Genomic DNA, 22,763 nt, shown 5'->3' on the forward strand with positions numbered 1-22,763 from the left:
GCAGAAAGGAAAAAGCTCACACATGCGCTTCATTCAGAATATAGAACAGGTTACGCGCAACAAATCGAACACCAATTTTTTCATAACCAATATGACATAAGATGTTTATTCATGAACACTCATGTGGGGCACTTATTGTTCAAATGGACAACAATATGCTTATGTCGACAATGTACAAATGAACCTTAATTTAGGGGGGGCTACTTTGACAAGCAATAGACGATCTGAGAGCAAGCTGTGCACATATACGACGTGGCCGGATGTATCCGAAAACAATAAGGGAAACCAAGGCTGGACGAAGGTGACCGTGTGGCTTGTACTGCACAAGGATGAATGGCTCAGGCATGATGAGCAAGCTTCTTCACTATTGAGGCCATGTACTTGCCCTGGTGCTCTGCGAGGGCAAGCTCTGTGTCGCTGGGTTGTCTGCTGCCGTCGCCTGCAAAGACACCAGCACCATAGGGGCTGCCTCCTCTGATGTCGTCCATGTTGAACATGCCTGCACCAAAGGTGTAGCCAATGGGGACGAAAAGCATTCCATGGTGCACTAGCTGGGTGATCGCCGTCCAACTACAATACAACCAAAGCATGGTCACTAGTCAGGAATGACTAAGAATGGTGAACACAGATACTTGAGGCAAATACTCTATTCAGATAAGATAAAATAAAATTAGACTTTACTTGCAAACAAATGGGAGAATAAAACCAAGGCACAAGGAGTCAGATTCTTTTAGTTTTTTCTTAAGATCACAGGAACACTATTCCTGGCTGCGTACCAAAGATTTATGATTCTAGGCAATTAATTGGCAAATGGCAACTCTGTACAAAAATAAGTGTCAGTAATGGCTACGCATGGTGAACACAGATACTACAGACCAACTTAATACGAAATTACAACTCTCACCTAAAAATATATATACAGCTCAAAAAAATTACAAATCTAATTGCAAATAAGCAGGGAGAATAAAACCAGTGCACAAGGACTTAGATTCTTTTACTTTTTCTTAAGACTTATGGTTCTAGGGCAATAAAGTCACAAATCTGTACAAAAACCAATTGATAGTTCTTATTATTCATGATTTGTGTATTTGTTTGCCTGATTTGTTGTCTTAAAAAGACTATCAGAGCAATAAATACCAAGACTATTTTACCAAGACGCAGACATTTTACTAAGACTATCAGAGCACACTGATAGTGCCTGTTAAATATCATAGCGGTTGCGAGGGAAGAAACTGAAAAGGATAGCTAACTGGCACATGCACAGGGAACATTTACCCAACAATAAAACATGTCCAAAACTCACATGGCACGACAAGGGATAATATTTTGTCTCCACTAGAGGAATCTAGATTAGCAAGTGGTACTTTGATTAGCTTACGCTTGGATGCAAGAATTTAAGGGTGGCGAATTTGATTTCTCACAAGAACTTTTCAATCATGTATCTGTTATACTTCATCAGGAGCCTACAAATTTTGAATTTATTGCCCGTGCTTAGATCTGCACCACACACTGCAGTTTGAACGGCACTACGATAGATACTGATCAGGTACAGGCCTAAAAGTACTCCATACTATCACATTAACTCAAGCGTCCTTTTTGTACAAATCATATCCAATGCCCTTGAATTCATCTACGGCCACCTATGTTGTAGTTAATAGCCTAACTGTACAACACTGTGATAATCAATAATGGAGAAAATAGTGCAACAGCATCCAAAACTGCTGCAAATATGGTACTTCATTTCCATAGTTTGTAACAACCAAATCAGTGTTAACATTACCAAGACGCGGACATTTTAGCTTGCTTTAGAAGCACTTGATAGCAAAATATGTGAAAATCTCAAAAAATGCATACCATGTTCATTTCAGCTTCAATTATGAGATGACGATCATTTTAGTAATTGTTCCTTGTCTTCTATATTACAATTTAACATCTCCTAATGCAGACCCACATTCAATCAATTGTGCACAAGAATGGATGGAGTGCAAGCACAAATCACCAAACATATAAAATAAAGAAACAGGTCATTCTGAAAATTGGGGAGAAGGAACACATCAAGAACAGAGCTTCAACAAAGCAGAAAAATAAATGTGGTGTTAATCAAAACTGCTAAGCTATGCCTTGATTATCTCACACATGGAGCCTAAACCAAGGGGCAGCAAAAACATCACAAATCCAAAGTTTCAGACCAGCTAACCAACCCAGAGATAATAGTGTATGTTTAAACCTTAGTAAAACAGGAGGAAAAAAGTGATAGACCACAATCTCCCGTTAAAAACTTAGCAACAAACTACTAGTAATTCATCTCAAGAAATGCGTACTATTTTAATAAGTTTACAAAATGTCCTATGAATGGAAATACCAAGTGTTGCAATCTTTTCCACTTCAAATAATCAATTCTTCATCATAAACGAGCGTTACCAGAAAACTGAGAGTACGGATATGCTTACGCAGTGGTCTCCTGGCCGCCACCCTGCGTTCCGGTGCTGACGAAGAACCCGGCGGGCTTCCCGGCGAGCTTCTGCTCCTCCCAGAGAGAGCCGGTGGAGTCGAAGAACGCCTTCATCTGCGCGGCCATGGCGCCGTACCTCGTCGGGAAGCCGAACAGCACGCCGTCGGCCTCCTGCAGCTCCGCTGCCGACGCGATGACGGGGACCGCGGGGTCCTTGGCCGGTGCCTGCATCTTCTCCAGCACCTCCGGCGGGAGTGTCTCGGGGACCCGCCGCAGCACGGCCTCCACGCCGTCCACAGCGCCGGCACCCGCCGCCGCGCGCTGCGCCAGGGACTCCACATGCCCGTACATCGAGTAGAAGACGATGTACAGCCGCACCTTCCGCCCGGCTCCCGCCGCCGCCGCCGAAGCCACCGCTGCCGCGGTCACCTCCTCCTCTGGCGCCTCGCGTGGCGCCGTGGCCGCGGCGGACGACGACGAGGGCGCGGCGGCCGGCGGCTGGCGCTTCTTGCTGGGGACGCAGCCGCCGCCCTTGCCCATCTCCGGCGGCCGCGCTTGTCAACCGGCGGCCGCTCTCTCCGTCTCCCCCTCGATCCAATCCAACCCAACCCAACCCAACCACCGCCCCGCCCCGCCAGCCGCCGCACGCGGGAAACCTGCGCAAAGAAACCCGCAATTCAGCGACGCCTCCGAGGAAACCGCGGATCTGGGGGAGGAATTCCCGGCTCCCCAGAAGCGTTTTCCGTGATCAAGAACTCAAGAAATGCGATATCGGGGACAGCGGAGGAGGCGAGAGGATTAGACCTCGGAATTCGGCGGGGCTAGTGGTGGGGTGGAGTGAGGAGGGGGCGAGTGGAGATGCCAGCTCAGGGGAGGGAGGCAGCGCGTTGGAGAAAATGGCTTTGTTTAGGAAGGCGTAGAAGGTTGGCTCACACCGGGTTGGATGGACTAGGTTCATGCAACTTTGTGACGAAGATCGCATAATCATTAAGCAGTAATGACTGTCACCACTTTTGCATTCTATCGATTTCTTTTATTCAAAGGGTCCATATGACATTCAGATGCCATGATAACAAGATCAAATTCTGTCATAAAAAATCTTCTAGACTGTCTCAATTAAAAAAGCTGCAAAATTTAGCAACTTTTAATTTGTTAACCCCAAACTATAAACATGAAACCATGATCCTTTTGTGCTCCCTCCATCCAGAATATAGACAGTGGCGTAGCAAAGATTTCACGTTAGGGTGGTCCAACATAATATAATCTTTTAGCACTATATAAATGTAATATACTGAAATACAATTATAGAATTTACCAACACATTGCAACATATTTCTAAGAAAGAAATTGATACAATATCTTCACTTCTCTTTATTTTCAAACAAATCTAGAAGATAATTATGCAATGTTTCAATTTACCATTTCCACGCCAATCTTAAAAACGGAAATGAAATTGAGCCTAAATTAATTCTTCGTCCCTTGCGGACTCACAGTCTTGTTCATGCAATACTAGCATTGATCGATGGATGCAGGCCTATTGCTAAGTAGGGGTGCCGCAGCTCCAGTAGCCCCATGGTGTTGTACGAGCTTTAGGGCAGATCAGGGAAAGTGAGGGAGCAGAGCGACTAGGGGGACGAGACATGGGTTCTTGCTGGCTACCGCTGCGACATGAAACGGCGAAAGCTTGAAGGGGTGTTGTTTTTTACCTTCCTGGACCAAAACAGGTCATTAGGGGCAATGGACTTGGGCTAGAATTTTAGGTGGTCCATGACCTACCCGGACCACCCTCTAGCTCGGTCTTAATATAGCAACATTTAGATTTTTTCAAAATCAAACCTTTTTAATTCAGTGCATGTATTTGTACACCATGCATTAAAGACACTATGAGTTTTTGATAAAAGGGTTAAGAGTGTCCACCACTCTCTTAACCAAATAGGATGTCAGGATTTTTTCTTTACAATTGTATTTGAGGATGCTTTTCATTAAATGAAGAAGTCCTACCACGTTGCGGGCTGATCTTCATCGCTTCCCGATCACGAGGATGTCAATATTTAGATTCTTATTATCTAAGAGCATTATATAGGTTTATTCAGTGGACAAACTTAGGACTTATCGTGAACATGCGAAAGCTTTTTCTGCATCCGCGACATTCTACCCTATCACTAGACGTCCGAAGCACCATGTATTTTCCCCTTTTTGCCTGAATTAAGTGCTAGGTTCCTTTAAACAAAAGGTTTCTTTTAACTTAAAAAATATATACGCTAAAAGGACGTATTATTATATAGCGATAGCACAACACAGAAAATGCTCCATTTCAGCGCTTTACATTTGGGACACGCTAGAGGATGTTGGTTGGTGACCGAGTGCTTCTAGAAGCACACCATGTAGCTTGACCAGCAGCCAACCGCTCGCTCTGTCCTGTTCGTTGTGTGTGTGTGTGTGTTTTGGTTTTTTTTTTTCCTGCAGCCTGCAGCGTACGTGTCCTTGCTCGGTCGATCGAGATGTCCTGACGGCAGGCGCTTTCTTTATCGTCACCAACCCATTTTGGTCGACGCTGGACATGGTGCATTTTGCGGATGCGTGAATATGTTACCTATGCGGTAATAAGCACACTTATTATCTTTAACAAACATCTCCAGGACATGCTAGTATTATCTCCCTCTCGATCAGTTTCTTACTTTTGAGCATCTTCTTACTTTTGAGCCTCACAAAAAGCATCTTCTTACTTTTGAGCCTTGACGACAGATTTTATAAACTTAAAGGTATGTATTTTTCCTTCTGAAAGACCAAAAACTTAAAAACTTAAAGGTATGCCAAAATTCTGAAAGTTCAAATACGGATGCCGTCAAAGACTTGTGTTCATGTTGGGAGGAAGACTTGTGCAATATCTAACTGTGGTCGATTAGGTTGCGTTTCTTTTCTGGGCCGCGGGGTATCAAACCACACAGTGCGCTTAGGCGGTTTGGCACCATGGCCGGCCGGGTCTAGGCCAGACCACAGCCGGCCAGGGGGTCCGGCGACACCAACCCCCATTGACCTATCTGCCATGCTGCAGCGAAGGATCGTGGCCTGTTGGGCTCGGATCGGCTGGTCCAAGTCCAACTATGCTGCGGCGCGTGCTCGTGCTGGTGCCAACCGCCAACCAGCCTCTCGCGCCTCGCCCGCGCGCGCGCAGCAATTCTTCGAACCTGAGGTGGCACGGGCCGCGGGGCCGGACACTTGTACACGCAGCAGGTTCGTGGATCCATCATGAAAAATGCAGGTGCTTGTTCCTAATTACCGTCAGCATGCGCAGCGCGCTTGAACCTGGAGCTGAACCAGACGGAACTCTCGTTTCGCGACTGGATTTTGCGTTTTGCAGTTTGCACGGCCCGAAAGTCGTCCTACGGTCTGGACTACTGTATGTCGTATATATGTGAGATGTGTCGTACGGTACAGATTGATCTGCCGCAAACTTTTCTTTTTAAGAGGTGTCACAGGGCAGGTGAACGAGAATATTGAGTTTTTTTATAAATCGGAAAAGGTGAAAAAGCCACTAGTATAATGAATGAATAAATAAAATTAGTTTTAAAAAATGTCCATCCGAGTCAGGATGGCCGAGTGGTCTAAGGCGCCAGACTCAAGTTCTGGTCCTCTAACGAGGGCGTGGGTTCAAATCCCACTTCTGACATGATTTTTTTATTTATATCGAATTTTCCGTTCTTTTTTATTTAAAAACTATTCCCACCCTTTTCTCTATTTTTCTTTTGTTCTTTATATTTATCGATTGCTGATATCACTATATTTCAATTCGGATTTGGTGCAGTTTTCTGCCCGTTAATATGTAACTATTTTCCATATAAATTCATGGGACTTGCTAAAATGTTGCCGTTCTTTTTGTGTATACATCAAAGTAATATATTTTAACTTTCTTTTTCAAAAAGAATTCTTTTGTAACTTTTGCATCGACCCGGTGGTTCTTATTGGCGTTGCTTCGTGCACGTGAGCATACATTCAACACAGAGAGCAAATTTCGTTCTAGAGATCGAAGAGGGGATGGTTCTCAAATCACGTTCATCGATGTTTAAGCAAGCCAACCCGGGCACAACTGCTCCTAAACATAGTGCTTGCATTGCGTAAGCTCTAATCTTTGCCTACTACCAACCCATAGTAGAGCATAATTGTTATTAGCTTACTACCGTGAATAACTTATAATTCGGCTCCCAAATTGCTAAGCTGGTGCTATATACTTCCTTCATTCAATTCGTTCCAAATTATAAGTATTTTTCTAAATACGTAGTTTTTACTATGCACCTAGATTTATATTATATATGTTTAGATACATAACCAAAACAAACGGTCTACAATTTGAATTGAATTGGAGGGAGTAGCCCGCTATTGAGTCCGTAGATCACTCAAAGGAAAAGTGTTATATATAGCTTACATCCAAGCTCAACGCAATGGAATGAGCTGGTAGTTTGATGGCGGGCTTATTCGTTGCAGTACTTACCAAGTTGCATTCAAGTCCAATGCAACGCTCGCGAAGCAGCTCCAGGTTAATTAGATTCCTGCAACCTTACGCTACAAAGTAGCCTCAGGCGGTCTCGAGAGCAACTTCATCTTTTGTCCGTCGATTCGTCGGCGTCCTGACGCCCTCCTTGGCATCAAAGTCGAGAGGAGAGCCTGACCTTTCGATGGGAGGAGCATGCATGTTTAGCTGTAGATAGGTCTTCAAGCTTGTGTATCTCGATGACGGCTTCTATATCCTCTTTGCTTCTTCGGCAATCCGGTGAGGGTCGATGGAGCTCTTGTGCTTCCTCATGGGTGGCCTTTCTTTCTGGGTCGAGGATTTTGTCGATGATGACAGCGGATTTCGTTTCCAGTTGGTACGTTTTGGTGCATCCATGCTGGGCTAATTACATATGGATCTACATCTGGGCTTCTGCTGATGAGCCAGTTTAATTTGCTCTTCCTGTGGTCTACAGTGAAGTGGTGCCCGACGTTCATTCTGTGGTTTAGAGATGTCTTTGGTGTGCCGTGGCATTGGCTGATGAGTCATCTTCCAAGGAATATTGGAGCCTCTCATCGGAGATGCAATGGTGCTTGTTGTCCTTTAACAAAGGAGGCAACCGGAGCAACAGTTGGAGAAAAAAGATGACCCCGGTGGACTTTGTGTGTAATTTCTTATTTCTTTGGGGTCTTAGATGTAATTTGGGTATGTACGTACGGTGTTGCTCCTTCAATACAGGTCCATCCCTTGAAAAAACAAAGTCCAACGCAATCGCTTGCGTTGAGGCTTGTCACTAAAAATGTGTTACGTTACATGCGTGGAGTTATATGGGAATGTAACATGCACGTAACGTACGAAAAATTAAATGATCGTTAGTTTCATCGAAAATAGATGGGATCGGTTATACATGTGGGAAAATATATATATGGATATACAAACTTGTAGATTCCCTATTTCTAATGCACATCTTAGATTCGAGATGTGAAAAAGTCATAGGAATGCAACATCCGTGTAAGTACGTAGTGTACAGAACCTCAAAGGGGTCATCAGTTTCACAAAGAAAGATGAGATCCATTGTACACGTGGGATACACGCATTTTTAAAGTCTTTTTCTTCAAAATACACATCTTAGATTCTACTCCCTCCGTTCCAAATTATAGGTCGTTTTGGCTTTTATAGATACATAAATATTATTATGCATCTAGACATAGGGTATATCTAAGTGCATAACAAAGTTTATGAATCTAATAAAGTCAAAACGACCTATAATTTGGGACGGAGGGAGTATATACCTATGGGAGACAGAAAAAAAAATAAAGGGGTCATAAGTTTGAAGATAGACAGAACTGGTTGTACACGTGGGAGAGATAGATGTGCATAAAAATATATCTTTAAATTTCTTTTCTTTAAAGTACTGTATACACACACACGGGAGACAGACACGTAAAAAAAAAAAACCGACGGCGACAAGCCCACAACTGCTGCTTCATCAGTGGGCAGCGGTGGGCCTGCGGAGCTTCATCACACGCACGCACAGGCACAGCACAAGCACAAGCGAAGGGCGCAGAGAACGGCGCGGCGTCCGCGTGTACCGTGCTGCCGCGCCCTCCCCGTCCGCACAGCTGTTTTCAGCACCGCGTTCCCATTCCATTCCCTCCTTCCCGGGTCGGAGCCCCGCATCTCGCCAACCCGCACCACCAAAGCCAACCGACCTAGTCCTTGCCGGGCGCGGCGGACCCGGGCTCCGCTCCCTCGCCCAGCGTCTATATATACCTGAGACCCGGCTGCCCCTTCACGTATAAATCCTATCTCCCACCTCGGATCCACCGCCGCCGCCGTCACCATTCGCCACCATTTCCAGTCTCCTCTCCATCGTATATAACCGGCCTCGTTCGAATTCCCCCCACGCTACTTCCTCACTCTCTACTAGGGGTCGGGCGGGCCATGTCCGCGGCGGTGGATCCGGTGGGGACGAGCGGAGGTGGCGCGGTCGGGGTGGGGATGCTGGGAGCAGGCGGAGGCAGCGCCGCCGCCGCGATGGACGGGGCGCGGCCGGTGGACCTCGCCAGGCACCCGTCCGGCATCGTCCCCGCCCTCCAGTGAGTCCTGTTGTGTCACCCACGGTTTGCCCACCTCGAACGATCTAAAACCTGAACGCGCGGCGCGGTAGCTCATGAATCTGACGGGGTTGATCGGGCTGCTGCTCGGATAAAACCTGAATTCGCGGCTCCTGCATCGGACGGGGTAGACACAAAGATCCCTGCAGTCGGTTTTTAACGATCCAGACGGAGTCGGTAGATCCGGGCAGCCGGTTCTTGGCTGACCCTGTTGCGGGTTTCGCCGGCCGGGACGGCTTTGATTTGGGTAGGATGGCTTTGATCTGGAAGGAGGGAGGGCGCGTGGGCGATTTGTGGAACCGATTGGGGTCTTTATCTATTGGGATGTCAAGTTGGGTTCGGATCCATCTATATATGTATATTTCTTGCCCAAGGGTCTGGACCTAAATATATTCCCCCCCTGGTAGTATATGGGTCGAATCTTGAGATGGTGTCCTAGTGAATCTACCTGAAGCAGTGAAGATGCAAAGATCTTTGATTCCCGGATACGATTTGAATTCTTGGGGAACTATCATTTTAATTTTTGCGGTAATTGATGGAACTATAAAGGAGTTGATTGCAGATTAACATAATAAATTATCCTCTAACTGGAAAATATTGAAGGACCTTTAGTGCCTCTCTGTCAGGTCTTTATACTAGTGATTCTAAAGGGGAATAGAGTCAGTATCTAACAGCATTGTCTTCTCCATCGTTTGTTTTTCTTGTGTAACGCCGTTACGGGGTTTGGTAATATATAAGGAGTGGACACATGGATACCCAAGTTACTTCTTCCTTTCGTGTTCTTCCTTTTCCTTAGGCATAGAACCCTAGCTACTTCCCTGCCTTTATCTACTACAATATTTTATACTGCTTATATATTTCAGTCCTGTTAGTTCGGGTCTTGACACTCTACCCCATTGCGAGTGAGTGACTGACAGATGACTAGTGCCTCTGCCCAATTTTAGATGAGATCTGACCAACCTTTTATTCGATATCAAAGGAACATTGTCTCAACAGTCAATTTGGACTGTCAGTTGGATCTGAAAATGATTGCTCTACAAGCTCGTAATGCAGAATACAATCCAAAGGTAATTCTTGCTGTCGTCTCTTACTATTTCCTATAACCATAAAACATGGAACTGTTGCATTTAGTTGTTGGCTGGATTCTGACCTTTATCTATTATCTTACAGCGTTTTGCTGCAGTTATCATGAGGATAAGGGAGCCGAAGACAACTGCTCTGGTGTTTGCTTCAGGGAAGATGGTTTGCACCGGAGCAAAGAGCGAAGAACATTCAAAGCTTGCTGCAAGGAAGGTGAGAGCCACTTCCTAGTATTGTTTTGTGTTTCATATGCTTAGCAATGCTGGGCCTCTCCATTATGCAGGAAGACGCTGTTGATTGATCCTGTTTTCAACCTTTTGCTGATTATTTTCTATCGAACAATTTTGTCTGATGTTATTTTCTAGCACAGTATGCACGAATCATCCAGAAACTTGGGTATCCAGCCAAGTTCAAGGTAATGCCTCGTGCCACTTGGATTCATGTCAGAATATACTTCCTGTATATTCCTTGACACAATGGATTCTGCTGACAAGCAGGATTTCAAGATCCAGAATATGGTTGGCTCTTGTGACGTGAAATTTCCAATTCGTTTGGAGGGCTTGGCTTATTCTCATGGTGCCTTTTCTAATGTAAGTTGACACGCTTGTCCAATATGCACTACTATCTGAAGCTTGGATTTCTATTGCCTTGTCTTCAGTTCATCATGTCAGTTGCATAGTAAGACTAAAGGAGGCAAAGTTTGAAACTTCTCTTTTAATGTCTTCCTTGACACCAAGATGTATTTTGTCTGATACTAATTGACTAAAAAGTATTTTGCAACATGGCTTTGACCTCATCAGCTACATTTGACTACATTTTATTATTTGCTACCTTAGGCCATGGTGAAAAAAAATGCAGTGCGTTACAATTTCATACGATCGTTCTGTTACTAGTTGTTTTCTTGACATTGGCAGTATGAGCCCGAGCTCTTTCCTGGGCTGATTTACCGTATGAAGCACCCCAAGATTGTGCTCCTCATTTTTGTCTCTGGAAAGATTGTTCTCACTGGAGCCAAGGTGCGCGAAGAGATATACGCCGCCTTTGAGAATATCTACCCTGTGCTAACTGAATACAGGAAATGTCAGAAATGGTAAGTCAGGCCATATTGCTTCTTGTTGTGCTAATGCAGCCTTTTTTTAATCTAATACGAATTACTTCTGTATCAACAGAGAGGAGGAAGTCCATCATCCAAATGGGACTTCAGCGATTACTTCTGTATCAACAGAGGAGGAAGTCTATCAGCCAAATGTACATGACAGACCTGACTGCCAGATTTTCAGACATGAGCTGCTGCTCGCGTCATATTCTAATTTCCTGTTTGTTCTTGGGAAGTCTGGGATAGGAGAGCAACAGAGGCAACGAAAAAAAAAAGAGCTTCCTTGTGAACAGCTGAGGATGGCTTTGTAACTATGCTGACTCGAGTTAAACTGTTATCGTCTCTTGACTCTTTGTAAACAGTCTGAGGATGTCTTTGCATTTATGCTGACTCGAGTTAAACTGTCATCGTCTCTTGACTCTTGTAGCATGTTCGTAGGTGTCTTTAGTTATGGAATCTTCCTAGCATCACAAAAACATTGGAATTGTGTCCGTGCTTTGTCCACAGCTTTTATATGCTGCTATCACAATGGCTCAAATGAGGTAAAATCAGCCAGTGAATTGGATTCATTTGCCGTCCTTCACTCCTTCGGATATAGATGGTAGCGCATAGTAAGCGTCAGTTAATTTAAAGCAAGGTTAAGAACAGAACATCTAACTGATATATAAAAAACCTGTGTTAATATCAATGATAAATGCTTAAAAAACATCAATGACTAAATGGAATCAGGCCTTCCACGGTTCAACCGGCACACAATGATCAAATAAATCACCCTACTGAACTGTGAGTATGCGATAAAAATACAATCATATGGAAAATCATTAATAATTTGCCAAAGTCGGCAGTACTTAAGTACTTGATCAAAGAAGGAATATATCTAAATCAAAAAATCTAAATCAAGAGATCTCTTAATTTCGGTCTAATACAAGAGCCCTCTTGATTTGTAGCATACTTGGAATGGGAGAGGATGTTGGAAGTAACAAATCAAGATAAGAAAGTAACAAATTGAGATACCTCCTTCTGTGGGTGACCTTCTCCTTTGGTGGGCATCTCCTCTTCTCTGGCGACGACTCTAACTCCGGTGAATTCCAACCAGGGTTTGGGGTTGAGTAAAGATTTTTGGGTTCGGTGGGTTGAGGAGGGGATATGCATGTGACTACGGGATCTAAAGGGATGGTCGGAAAGGCTGCTAGATCGGTGGCAGTGGTGGGGTGGGGGTGAGATAGCAAGACGGTGGTGTTGTCGCATGCCACAGCGGTGGAAGAAGCCGTTTGGGGAAGAACGGTGGCATGGCCATCGTGGTCGCAACGGTTAATGGCAGCTGCGTGGATGGTGGATTCGGTGATGATGGCGCCGCCGGAACAGGGGTAGGGCGGGTGGTTTGGGGGAGGAGGGGTGGCGGTGGATCTGAGATCTAAAAAGGGGATGTAGGGGAGGAGGGGAAGAGAAGTGAGGCAGAGGCTAGTAGCGGGGTGGGGTCGGGTGGGGTGCGTGGAGGAAGAAGGAGGCGGCAGGTCAAGTGCACGGAAGAAAGAAGTGGGTACGCAAAGGGAAACATCACCAGTTCATTGTATCTGGACAGGAGGGTCTTCGTGTTATGCGTGGCACCTCTTCATCTAATCAAACTCTATTTAAAAATATCCTTTTGCTACGGAGCAAACACAAATAATAAGCCAACTGATTTCAAGTGTTCAAAGGAGTACTGCATAGCTCTAATTGTATATTAGAATTAGCACAACCAGCTACTAAACCATATATAGATGGAACACAACCAGTCTCGACCATACAGTGTATTTACTTGTCCTTGTAGTTTCTTCCAGGCATGGTAAGATATATATAAGAACTGGTCTAAAAAAAGAAGACGAATATTGTACGCAGATCACTGGATAAAATCTACAGTCCTTCAATCGTAAATCTCACAAGCCATTTTGCTTGACCAACAGGAGCATTTCGTTTAAATGATAGCAGAGGGAACATCAAGATGCTAGAGGTGAATTAAAAAAAAAGAAAATCGACATAATGCGTGTCATGCTCAGCTAAATGTTCACGTTAGTACAAACAAAGATCGTTACGAAATCAATCTGCCAACAAAACTTAAGCTAGCTGTTCGCATTGCTCCTAAAATTGTACATTATTGCTGTATTCATCACTTTCATCTGGAGCTTGCAAGGCGAAACGAGATACTAGCATACGAACCTGCACAAGGAATTTGGGAAGTAGTCGACGCAGGGCGGCAGGGGGCTCTTGGCAAAGGGCGTGGCTGGCTGGCTGCCGTAGGCCTGCACAAAGAGCTCAGGGCGTTTGGCAGGGATTGATTGGACGAGCCTGCACCGTGGCTCGTAAAATGTTGATTTTTTTTATCTAGATAAAGGAATAGTTCAATATTAATTGCAAAATGTTGATAATATATACTAGCATTAATTGCAAAATTAACCTCGAGGTTAGATTAGATCTATGGTACTACTCTGCACCAGTGGTATTCTGTGGGCTAATGTAAACATCCTCTCATCCACACCTGTGGTTGCCTGTAATCACAGCATGGTAGAAATGAAAAACATTTCCTTTGTGTAGGAGACAGTATGATTCATAGATGCCATCGTGTAAGTGTAACTAGAGTAGGATGGCGCATTTGTACCATTTCTGGAGGCCAAGTTGGCAGCATAAATCTGCAAGGCTAAGGGAAGGAAACTGCAAGCTCAACCACATGAGCGTATGGTACGGTAACCATCAGTAAAACACAAGAGAAAACATTCACAAAGTAAGTACTGATGTTAACAAGATGCGAGAGTTAATGAAATGATGTTATAATTGGTGCATAAGAGTGTAGAGACGGAGCAGAGAGATCTGACAACAACAGAGCTTATCGTTGTCTTCCGGTTGTATACTTAGTATATGCTGATAAATGGACATCACATAGCAGAAAGAGCGTACAGTTCTGTGTACTTGTTCTATGACGCAGGCTGCTGTGCAAAGACAATCTCTCCAAAGTTGCAATGAGTGAATGGTTCCTGTAGCTTGAATGGCAGTACCAAGGCTACCATCGGTTTATGTAAATAAGCCTGTCAAGTCAACCTGTAGACTATCATTTCCTTAAACAAACTAAATGTTTCCCAATTACCATCATATAACTGGTAATAATCCTATATATTGCCTCCGATGTGCCTACTTAGGCATACATTGACACGTAATCTTGAGACGATTCAACACCATACAATAAGTTATCTTATAAGCTGTCTGGTAGAGCTATATAACTCTTTAATTTGTGCATATGAAAAAGGAAATATTATGAGTTGCATGGCAACAATAACTCGTGCAATGGTTGTTGAGTCGTCTCGTAGTCCTACAATTTAGCTCATAAGACGGTTGTTTCGTGAAACAACGACCTCTTTCTCTCTCCTCCACATCATCAAAAAATCCTACGTGGCATTACATGAGACGACGTATGAGACCGCTAACATGTAGCAATGTACTTTACCTTATCCTAGACAAAATAAGATAGCAAGAACAAACTGTCAGTTAATTCAGCTATATGCCTATTTCCATCGACAAAGAAATATACTTCCAGTACTCAAGTTACTATTCGTTTTGCCTTTTCTAAATACATGTCTTTTGATACGCACCTAGATATATACTATGTCTACATATATAGCAAAAGTTATGTATTTAAAAAAACCAAAATGAATAGTAATTTGAGATGGAGGGAGTAGTATAGATATCTCTAGTATAACATGCCTTTTGAGGTTTCTGGAAAGGCTAGATGTGGAAGCTACGAAGATAACCTATGAGCCATCATGCCTCTGTCATTGGGCCTACATTACCTAATTTGATGAAAATACAACCCGGATACTCATCACTTGTGCCATGAGCAACGGCACTAATCCTTATAAAGCATCTGATGGAATTAATAACGGGAAAGGATGGTAGCTCTTGCTTATTAAATGAAAAGGTTCTGATAAAGTAAGAACTGGATCAGGCAATGTGCCTCTATGCTCTGCACTCTGCAGTTCACCTTACGAAAAGGAAGGAAAAATGAAAACCCGAACTGCAATAAGCATGATTAGCTTTTGCAAGATAAAAAGTTACTTTTTAGTCGCAAGTTGATAGGAACTTTATTTGTATGACACTGTCAGACACTCAGACTTCACGCACTTCTTGGTATATCTGAAGGAAATAAAAAAACAACACAAATCTGCTGATGTTACCAACCATTGACCATATTATGCTGCTATTTTAATACCTAGTTGAGAACATTGAAACATGTATGTACCATATAAATTCTCGAGAGCATGAAAAAAATAATATGATTCTATAAATATTTTATTTAGCACATTTTTGACAAAATTAGTTTCAGAGACTTCAGACTCCAGAAGGAAAATCTTAACAACAAAGTGAGAATGGAAATTAACGTCTAATATATATAGGTAACTAGGCAAGGCTCTTTCAACATGCTCCCTGCTGCCTGGAGTTGAAAATTATTTGCTTTCATTTGACCAAAAGTGTGTACTGAACCCTTCACCTTCACTAGTAATCAGTATTCCTTGAGGATTGAACTGTTCTATGTAGAGTCAAAATCATAGATTTGTGCAGTGATGTATGAGATATGCACTGAATTTGGACACAGTATGTTGCTCTTTGTATAAACATAAAAGTCAATTGTCAGCCAACCAGTTGGTGTGAACAGTTGGCACCTGCTCCTGCCAGAAAGAAAATTGGCACCAGATGCTATCTTTACCAACAATGGTTTTGCTTAACAGACACTCATTTCTAATCAACTAGAAGTGTTGCAGACACTTATATATTTTATTATATCATGGCATTTCAGGTTCATATCACTTTCCAAGTCCCTCATTGGCAGAACGATGGAATAGATATGGTAACCATGAGTTCTGGAGTACTGACTTATGGATTAATTCATCATGCCACTGCCGACTGGAATAACATATATCGACTGAATCTTGAACCAGGCTTGCAGGACCTTTTTCTCTACTGTAGAACCATCTCCACAACCCCTTGGAACATCATAGTTACCTAGAGAATGCAATTTTGGCACTGAAAGCAATAACCTCAGCAAAATACTTTTATCTGAAACAAAGGCATAGATATATGATTACAAAGAGATGCCAAACCAAATAAACAAGGACGAAGGGAGAGGGGAGCAACATGAGAACAGAACTTTGTCCGACCAAAAGATCTTTGGAATTGCATTCCACATTTCCACACTTCAAAGTAGCTTTCCATGAGGAAACAGGTAATATATGTAAAATAAGTAGGACATGCGGGCATTTATTTATTTGCTCCAGTCTACTCAAATGTATGGTGAAAGTTAAGTCTGTACTTAAATAACTCTTACAAGCATCTTGGGGAATTTAGTAGCATTCACACCATTTGAAAAAAAATTCTGCTTCATAAAATGGAAGCACTTATTCACATATTTTAACTATCAGATACTCAAATTTGACTCTATTGGTCCCAGGTTCAATGCGTAATCAAAAAAGATTTATTCTTAGACCTGAACACACAGAGTTCTGGTCATTCTAACAAACAATAGCACCGAATTATGTGTCATTGAGTACAAATGGGTAGAAAGTAAACAGAAGTTCGACTCTTATGTCAGAGTCAGAAACTTGTAGGAGGTCACTAAAGCACTTTAATATTAATACTAATAGGTAAGAGCAAACCAAATATTTTATATACTAAAAAGCTTAGCAAAATCTTCCATCTAGTCTCCATGCATAATTTTGGGTGAATTCAGGTAATTGTCTTTTCATCCTTTTGAAGTGCCACTAGGAAAAAGGTACCATCTTTAGCATAGTTTAGCATCAGACAACAGTGAATGCCAAGTGGAGCCCATTTCCCTAATATCAAGCTAATGAAAAAGAGAATAAATTAACGAGAATGCAATTGCAACCTTTATGCCCCCATCAACATTGCACAATAGCAGCATCATAGCCTGAACTGATGCCAACTGATCACACGGTGACAAGTGATGCCTCCACCAAGTGAAACATTACAGTTTAGGTGTAGGATTCTTTTAATATGTTTTGTAGTTGTTGCAAGTCCTTATCCTAATTAATGGGGTTAAGATATTCTACGACAGGTAATCTCTACAATTGGCATGATAATGACAGAGGCCCTTTGAATGCTTATCAAGTATAGTGTGTGAATGTGACCCAATAAAGGAAAAACAGTAGCCAACTCCATAGAATTTCCATAAGATGCATCCTACTGCAGAGCATTACTTCTGATCAACATTTATATGCTCTTAGCAGCCAAAGACATCATTGTCGGTACCTGAAACGTGCAGGCTTCATACCAAATTCCAAACGCGAGCTGGCTTGACCAAGCATGGCAGCTGACATGAATACTGCTTGGGCAGGTAGCAGTACCATGTTGAGTTTTTTGTCTTCGTCGATAAAATTGAACGGTTCCAGACAAGGGCGCTAGTTACAAGTCACAGCATTCAGAAATCAGCAATTCTAGCCTCACAGGCACCCGATCAAACATGTAACGGGCACGTCAGGCTCGAGGTGACTCGGCTCACACTATCGTTTGTCAAAATATGCGCTAGCATAGATCAGCAGAGTAATTGACAACTTCAGGTAAAAACGGATCACACTTACCGGCATGTAGTTGTTTCATGGAGGCCGGGATCACTGTCATGGATCAACCTTCCATGCCACCAACCTATCGTAATCGCTCAAACACGCTGCTCCTTCACCAACATCACCCCTTTTCACCACCTAACAATCTTGACAGGGCACGAAACACGGCTTCCATTCATCGAACTAAACAATATAATCTCCCCCTTTCTCTGTCCTTTTGGCAAATTCTATTCTAGTAGGCCATGCCCATGAAGGCATGAACACCTAACACCTCCCCTAGTTCCTTCCACATCTCGCCCAAGCACATGAGCTTTGTGTCCAACTCCAGCAAAGTGCTTGGATCACAAAACGTGGAATCTTGCAGGCCTAAGAACTGCAAACAGATCTGATGGGGTCCATGGAATTGTACCTCACGTAGGAGCACGATGGAGCATGTGGTGATTCGAGCGTGTGGAAAAAAAGAAGGCGGCCAGTAGCAAAGCTAGCTTTCTTGATCCACCCAGATCGGACAAAAGAAAGATCTTTTGTGTTTCCGCAGCGCACCAATCAGGAAGGAAAGAGAGCTTGGTGGCGACGATGATACAAGGCTAAGACCGGTGCCGGTCCAAAGTCGCCTTGGGAGAGAGATCAGAGATGGGGAACGAACCAAAAGAGCCAAGCACGTCGCCATCGGGGGCCAGGGCTCTCGCATGGAATCGCGACAGCCGCTGGCTCGAGTCGTCCATCCTGATCTCGACGCCTTCGCGTCGTCGATCGCCAGGGAAACGCGATGAGGGGCGCTGGGATTTCTGGATTGGACAAGGTGGGGCGACCCCGTGAGGTGAGGTGACGTGACCTGACCTGACCTGATGATGGGTTGCGGCCGCTGGCCGGCCGGGCGCCCGCCCCGCGCTAGCGCCATCAATTTCACGGCGCCTGCGCGCATCATCGAGATGGCGGGCACGCACGAGCGCGCGCCTTCGTCGCAAGTACCAAGCACCAATCCGTGGGATCGCAAAAGGCCAGTGCAGGTTGCGGAGCAGCTAGGAAGAGTGAGGTGAGGAGATCGGCGAGGCGAAGGTACCGGACACCAAGGGGTCAAGCCAAAAAGGACCCGGAGAGAGTGAGAGACAAAGAGCACACCAATTCAGACTTAGGTTGACTTGCCCAAGACCCAGCGCCATGCAGCCCAACTACGCGCCATAGCTTTTCCCGGGATAAAGGTTTTTACTGTTGCTACACTAAGCCTTTCGCTGTTTCATCACTTATGCTACCGCTCGCTATACTCAACTAAACAGCTCAAGGAGCACAACACCACAAAGAAAACCATTTTTCACCTAAACACTGAAGCGTCACATATCCTTTAACTGTTTATTCAGACTAAACGACCGTTTAAACAGGATAAACAATCGATTAAATTGATACGGCTGGCCATTGTGTAGTGTTCAAACGGGTTAAAACGGTTATTTAGGCAAACATCCATTGTGTAGTATTCAAACGGGTTAAAATGGTCATTTAGGCAAACATCGAAGAAAAATATATAATAGGCTGTTTTAAATTCAGGCATACTTTAATTTGACTCAACTACTAGTATACACATCCATTGTACCCATTGAATCGTTTTAATAATTAGAAAAATTCCTACTAATCACAAACATTTAGTAAAAAGAAAAAGAAAACGAAATGGGTGCCCATGACCTTTGAATGTGATGAAGACAGTAGGGGATAGCTTGGTGTATGCCATGCAGAATACTCAAAACTGATGATAGTAAACATCAAGTCATCTTATGTGTACGGCCTAGGGGAGAAAGGCTCGCTTACTTGTCATTCAGTCAAGCCCAAAGCATGAGAGTGCCAGCTCAGCATGGTGAATAGTGTTCCATTTGGCACATGGAACGCATGCTATATAGCACCATCTCCTTGTGCATGTTGACGTGCCTCCTGCTCCTGGTGTAACGGGCTACCAGCAGGGTGCGGTTGCATCGCCGCCTTCTCTTCCCATAGGAGCAAGAGTATAAAACTGGGCTCTGGTGTCTACGTGATAATTGCGTAGCGTTTAATTAGTTCCTCCGGTTTATCTCATGATTAAAGCCCCCTTGACATGATGATGCTGCTGATGATAAAGCCGGGAAAGGGATGTTCCACTGGAAGAACGTCCTCCGCCGGCTACCCTCCTCCTCCTCCCTCCGGCCGTTGGAGGAGGACCCACGGACGGAATAATTTAGCAGCAAACCTTCCATCCCTCTCTCTCTCTCTCTCTCTCTCTCTCTCTCTCTCTCTCTTCTTTCTCCTGACGGCTGCCCGCTCCAGCGTCCTGTTCCTGGCGCCCGCAGCTCGGAAATCGAGAGGCCATCTTCTTCCTTGGTTGCTCGGCCGCCGTGCTTTTCTGTCTCCCTGTTTCGCCGCAGCCGCTGTTCTTGGTGCGGCCTGAGAGAGAGAGAGAGACAGCCGGCGGATTTGGCCCCTCCGTTCTCGGCGTGTTCTTGGATTGGATTGGAAGAGAGAGGAGGAGGAGGAGGTTGAGATAGAGATCGCCAGATCGGAAGGGATAAAGGATTGGCTGTTTCGATCTCATGGGGAACTGCATGGGGGGGAGCCCCTACGTCAACAAGGTCTCCTCCAATGCGAAGCCAGGTGAGTCCACTGGTTCTTGCCTCTGCTTTCCCCGTCCTGTTTCGACATGTTCATGTCCACCAACCCAGGCCCTTTGGTTTGGAGCAAAGATGCAGTTTGTTGCTTGCTAGTAGATGCTAGGCACTCTGTTTCAGTTCTTTTCCACCCAACCCAAATCCCGAACCAGAGGACTCAAAATTGCAAACTTGTGTAGTCGTAATCTGAAAAAACAGACCCAGTAAAGTTCACCTTAATCTAGTTTCCTCTCCAAAAGAAGTTAATTAACAGCACAAGGCTAATTTAATTAGACCCTAATTAATTAGCCAGATCAATTTTTTTATTTTATTTTTCATTTGCTGATGCTCTTGGCGCTTGAACAACTCCTCTGTCTCTGTTTCTCGCGGGGCGCAGAGTCTCCTCCCAAGATCCAGAGCCCGTCGGAGCGGGACCGGAGCGAGGACCGGAAGCTGCCGTCGAACCCCGGCGAGGTGGAGGCCCTGCGGCGCGGGGCGTCGGCGGCGGCGCGGAACCCGCTGGTGGCCTTCTCCTTCGCCGAGCTCCGGAAGGTTGCCAGCGACTTCCACAAAGACGCGCTCATCGGCGGCGGTGGCTTCGGCCGCGTGTACAAGGGCTCCTTCGCGCCCGCCGGAGACGCCCCGACCCTCGCGGTCGCCGTCAAGGTGCACGACGGCGACAACAGCTTCCAGGGCCACCGGGAGTGGCTGGCAGAGGTGATCTTCCTGGGCCAGCTCTCCCACCCGAACCTGGTGAAGCTGGTGGGCTACTGCTGCGAGGGCGAGCACCGCGTGCTGGTGTACGAGTACATGGCCCTGGGCAGCGTGGAGTCCCACCTCTTCTCCCGCACGTCGCCGCCGCTGCCCTGGGCGGCGCGGATGCGGATCGCGCTGGGCGCGGCGCGCGGGCTCGCGTTCCTCCACGGCACCGAGCCCCGCCCCGTGATCTACCGCGACTTCAAGACCTCCAACATCCTCCTCGACGGCGGGTTCAACGCCAAGCTCTCCGACTTCGGGCTCGCCAAGGACGGGCCGGTGGGGGAGCAGTCGCACGTGTCGACGAGGGTGATGGGGACCTACGGGTACGCGGCGCCGGAGTACATGATGACGGGCCACCTCACGGCGTCCAGCGACGTGTACAGCTACGGGGTGGTGCTGCTGGAGCTCATCACGGGGAGGCGGTCGCTGGACCGGTCGCGCCCGCCGAGGGAGCAGGCGCTCACCGACTGGGCGCTCCCGGCGCTGCCGCACAAGAAGCGGGTGATGGGGATCGTGGACCCGAGGCTGATGATGGGTGGGGGTGGGGAGGGCGACGACGGCGGCGCGCCGCCGGCACGGGCCGTGCAGAAGGCCGCCATGCTCGCGTACCACTGCCTCAACCGCAACCCCAAGGCGCGGCCGCTCATGCGCGATGTCGTGGCGTCGCTGGAGCCGCTGCAGCAGCCGCCCGAGGAGCCCGACGCCGCAATCGCAAGGTGAGGTGCCCAGGGCCCAGGCTTGCTTGTGCAAGGCGATGAGGTGCTCGACCGGTGGCCGTGGCCGGCGATGTCCTGTCCGTGGAAGCGGAGGCGGATCGACGATGTGATGTGACGGATGATGTATCATACGGTCGGTGTAGCTCCTGGTGATGGGCAGGTCCAGTTGTTGACGTGGGACGGGACCGGCTGTGCACTTGTAGGTGCTGAAGCTCGAGCACGGCTGGTACACCATTGTCTGTACACATGTAAATCCGGAGCTTTTGCATTACACCTCTTGGAGCCTCTGCCCCCGTGCCTGATTCCGCAGCCGGGGGTCGTGCTGATGCCCCGGCCTGAATCGGAGATTACCATGTATTTTGCCGGGCCAACCGGCCACCGTGGGCCTTCCCTATATCCCTGCCACGGCTCGGGCCCTCATCATTTTTTTATAACAGGCCCCTGAGCAAATTGGTTTCGCGTGCGCACACGGGCCTCGGGAAACTGCTGCGCTGGGTCAGCAGATTGGGCTCATGATCATCATCACGGCCGATCCCCAGCCAGCAGCCCGACAACGTATTAGCTAGCTCTGGGCCTCCGTGCAAGGAGATGTGGTGGTCTGTCTACCCACCAGTGCTCGCCGGATATCCTCACGACTTGTCACAGGCTCGCAGCAAGTCGGCAACAGCGTTCTTCTGACCGTCCCGGTCCCGGCGTCGCCGTGAGGGAACATGCCGAGCTACAATGCGATCGCTCACCGTGTCCAGGTTGCAGGAGCAGGACGAGCAGAGCAGCTCACGTGGCCTTCAGCGCGTGTCGTCGCGTCCAAGTCTGCGTATACCGACGACGGATGCTTCCTCCTGAGCT

The 22,763-nt window shown here is 46.0% G+C and overlaps 3 protein-coding genes, 1 long non-coding RNA gene and 1 other non-coding gene across 6 annotated transcripts; 3 read left to right on the top strand and 2 right to left on the bottom strand.

Moving 5' to 3' along the window:
- Positions 1-50: 50 nt before the first annotated feature.
- Positions 51-3,399, bottom strand: LOC117839171 (probable NAD(P)H dehydrogenase (quinone) FQR1-like 1). Of its 2 annotated transcripts, XM_034719443.2 has the most exons (3): positions 3,257-3,399; positions 2,451-3,108; positions 51-570 (listed from the first exon to the last, which is right to left on the bottom strand). In XM_034719443.2, exons 2-3 carry the CDS (start codon positions 2,990-2,992, stop codon positions 339-341), a joined length of 774 nt encoding a protein of 257 aa, XP_034575334.1. In that variant the 5' UTR covers positions 2,993-3,108; positions 3,257-3,399; the 3' UTR covers positions 51-338. The 2 variants fall into 2 exon arrangements, with proteins under 2 accessions (XP_034575334.1, XP_034575333.1); XM_034719442.2 differs by having other exon boundaries at positions 2,451-3,343.
- Positions 3,400-6,038: 2,639 nt separating this feature from the next.
- TRNAL-CAA (transfer RNA leucine (anticodon CAA)) lies at positions 6,039-6,122 on the top strand. Its single transcript has one exon. It is a non-coding gene; the product is annotated as a tRNA-Leu (tRNA).
- A 2,196-nt stretch (positions 6,123-8,318) lies between these two features.
- Positions 8,319-11,878, top strand: LOC117839972 (TATA-binding protein 2). The gene is made up of 7 exons (XM_034720424.2): positions 8,319-9,040; positions 10,038-10,125; positions 10,229-10,351; positions 10,509-10,553; positions 10,636-10,728; positions 11,053-11,228; positions 11,308-11,878. Coding segments are annotated over exons 1-7 (681 nt in total). The 5' UTR covers positions 8,319-8,885; the 3' UTR covers positions 11,309-11,878.
- Positions 11,879-15,844: 3,966 nt separating this feature from the next.
- On the bottom strand, positions 15,845-18,740 carry LOC117835605 (uncharacterized). Its single transcript, XR_011897292.1, has 2 exons — positions 17,855-18,740; positions 15,845-16,316 (listed from the first exon to the last, which is right to left on the bottom strand). It is a non-coding gene; the product is annotated as an uncharacterized lncRNA (long non-coding RNA).
- A 1,036-nt stretch (positions 18,741-19,776) lies between these two features.
- Positions 19,777-22,188, top strand: LOC117835604 (probable serine/threonine-protein kinase PBL16). Its single transcript, XM_034714957.2, has 2 exons — positions 19,777-20,449; positions 20,840-22,188. The coding sequence occupies exons 1-2, from the start codon at positions 20,389-20,391 to the stop codon at positions 21,919-21,921; spliced, it is 1,143 nt and encodes a 380-aa protein (XP_034570848.1). The 5' UTR covers positions 19,777-20,388; the 3' UTR covers positions 21,922-22,188.
- Positions 22,189-22,763: the final 575 nt, after the last annotated feature.

This window comes from Setaria viridis, chromosome 9 (assembly GCF_005286985.2).
Source record: "Setaria viridis chromosome 9, Setaria_viridis_v4.0, whole genome shotgun sequence".
In the NCBI taxonomy this organism is placed as follows: Eukaryota; Viridiplantae; Streptophyta; class Magnoliopsida; order Poales; family Poaceae; genus Setaria; species Setaria viridis.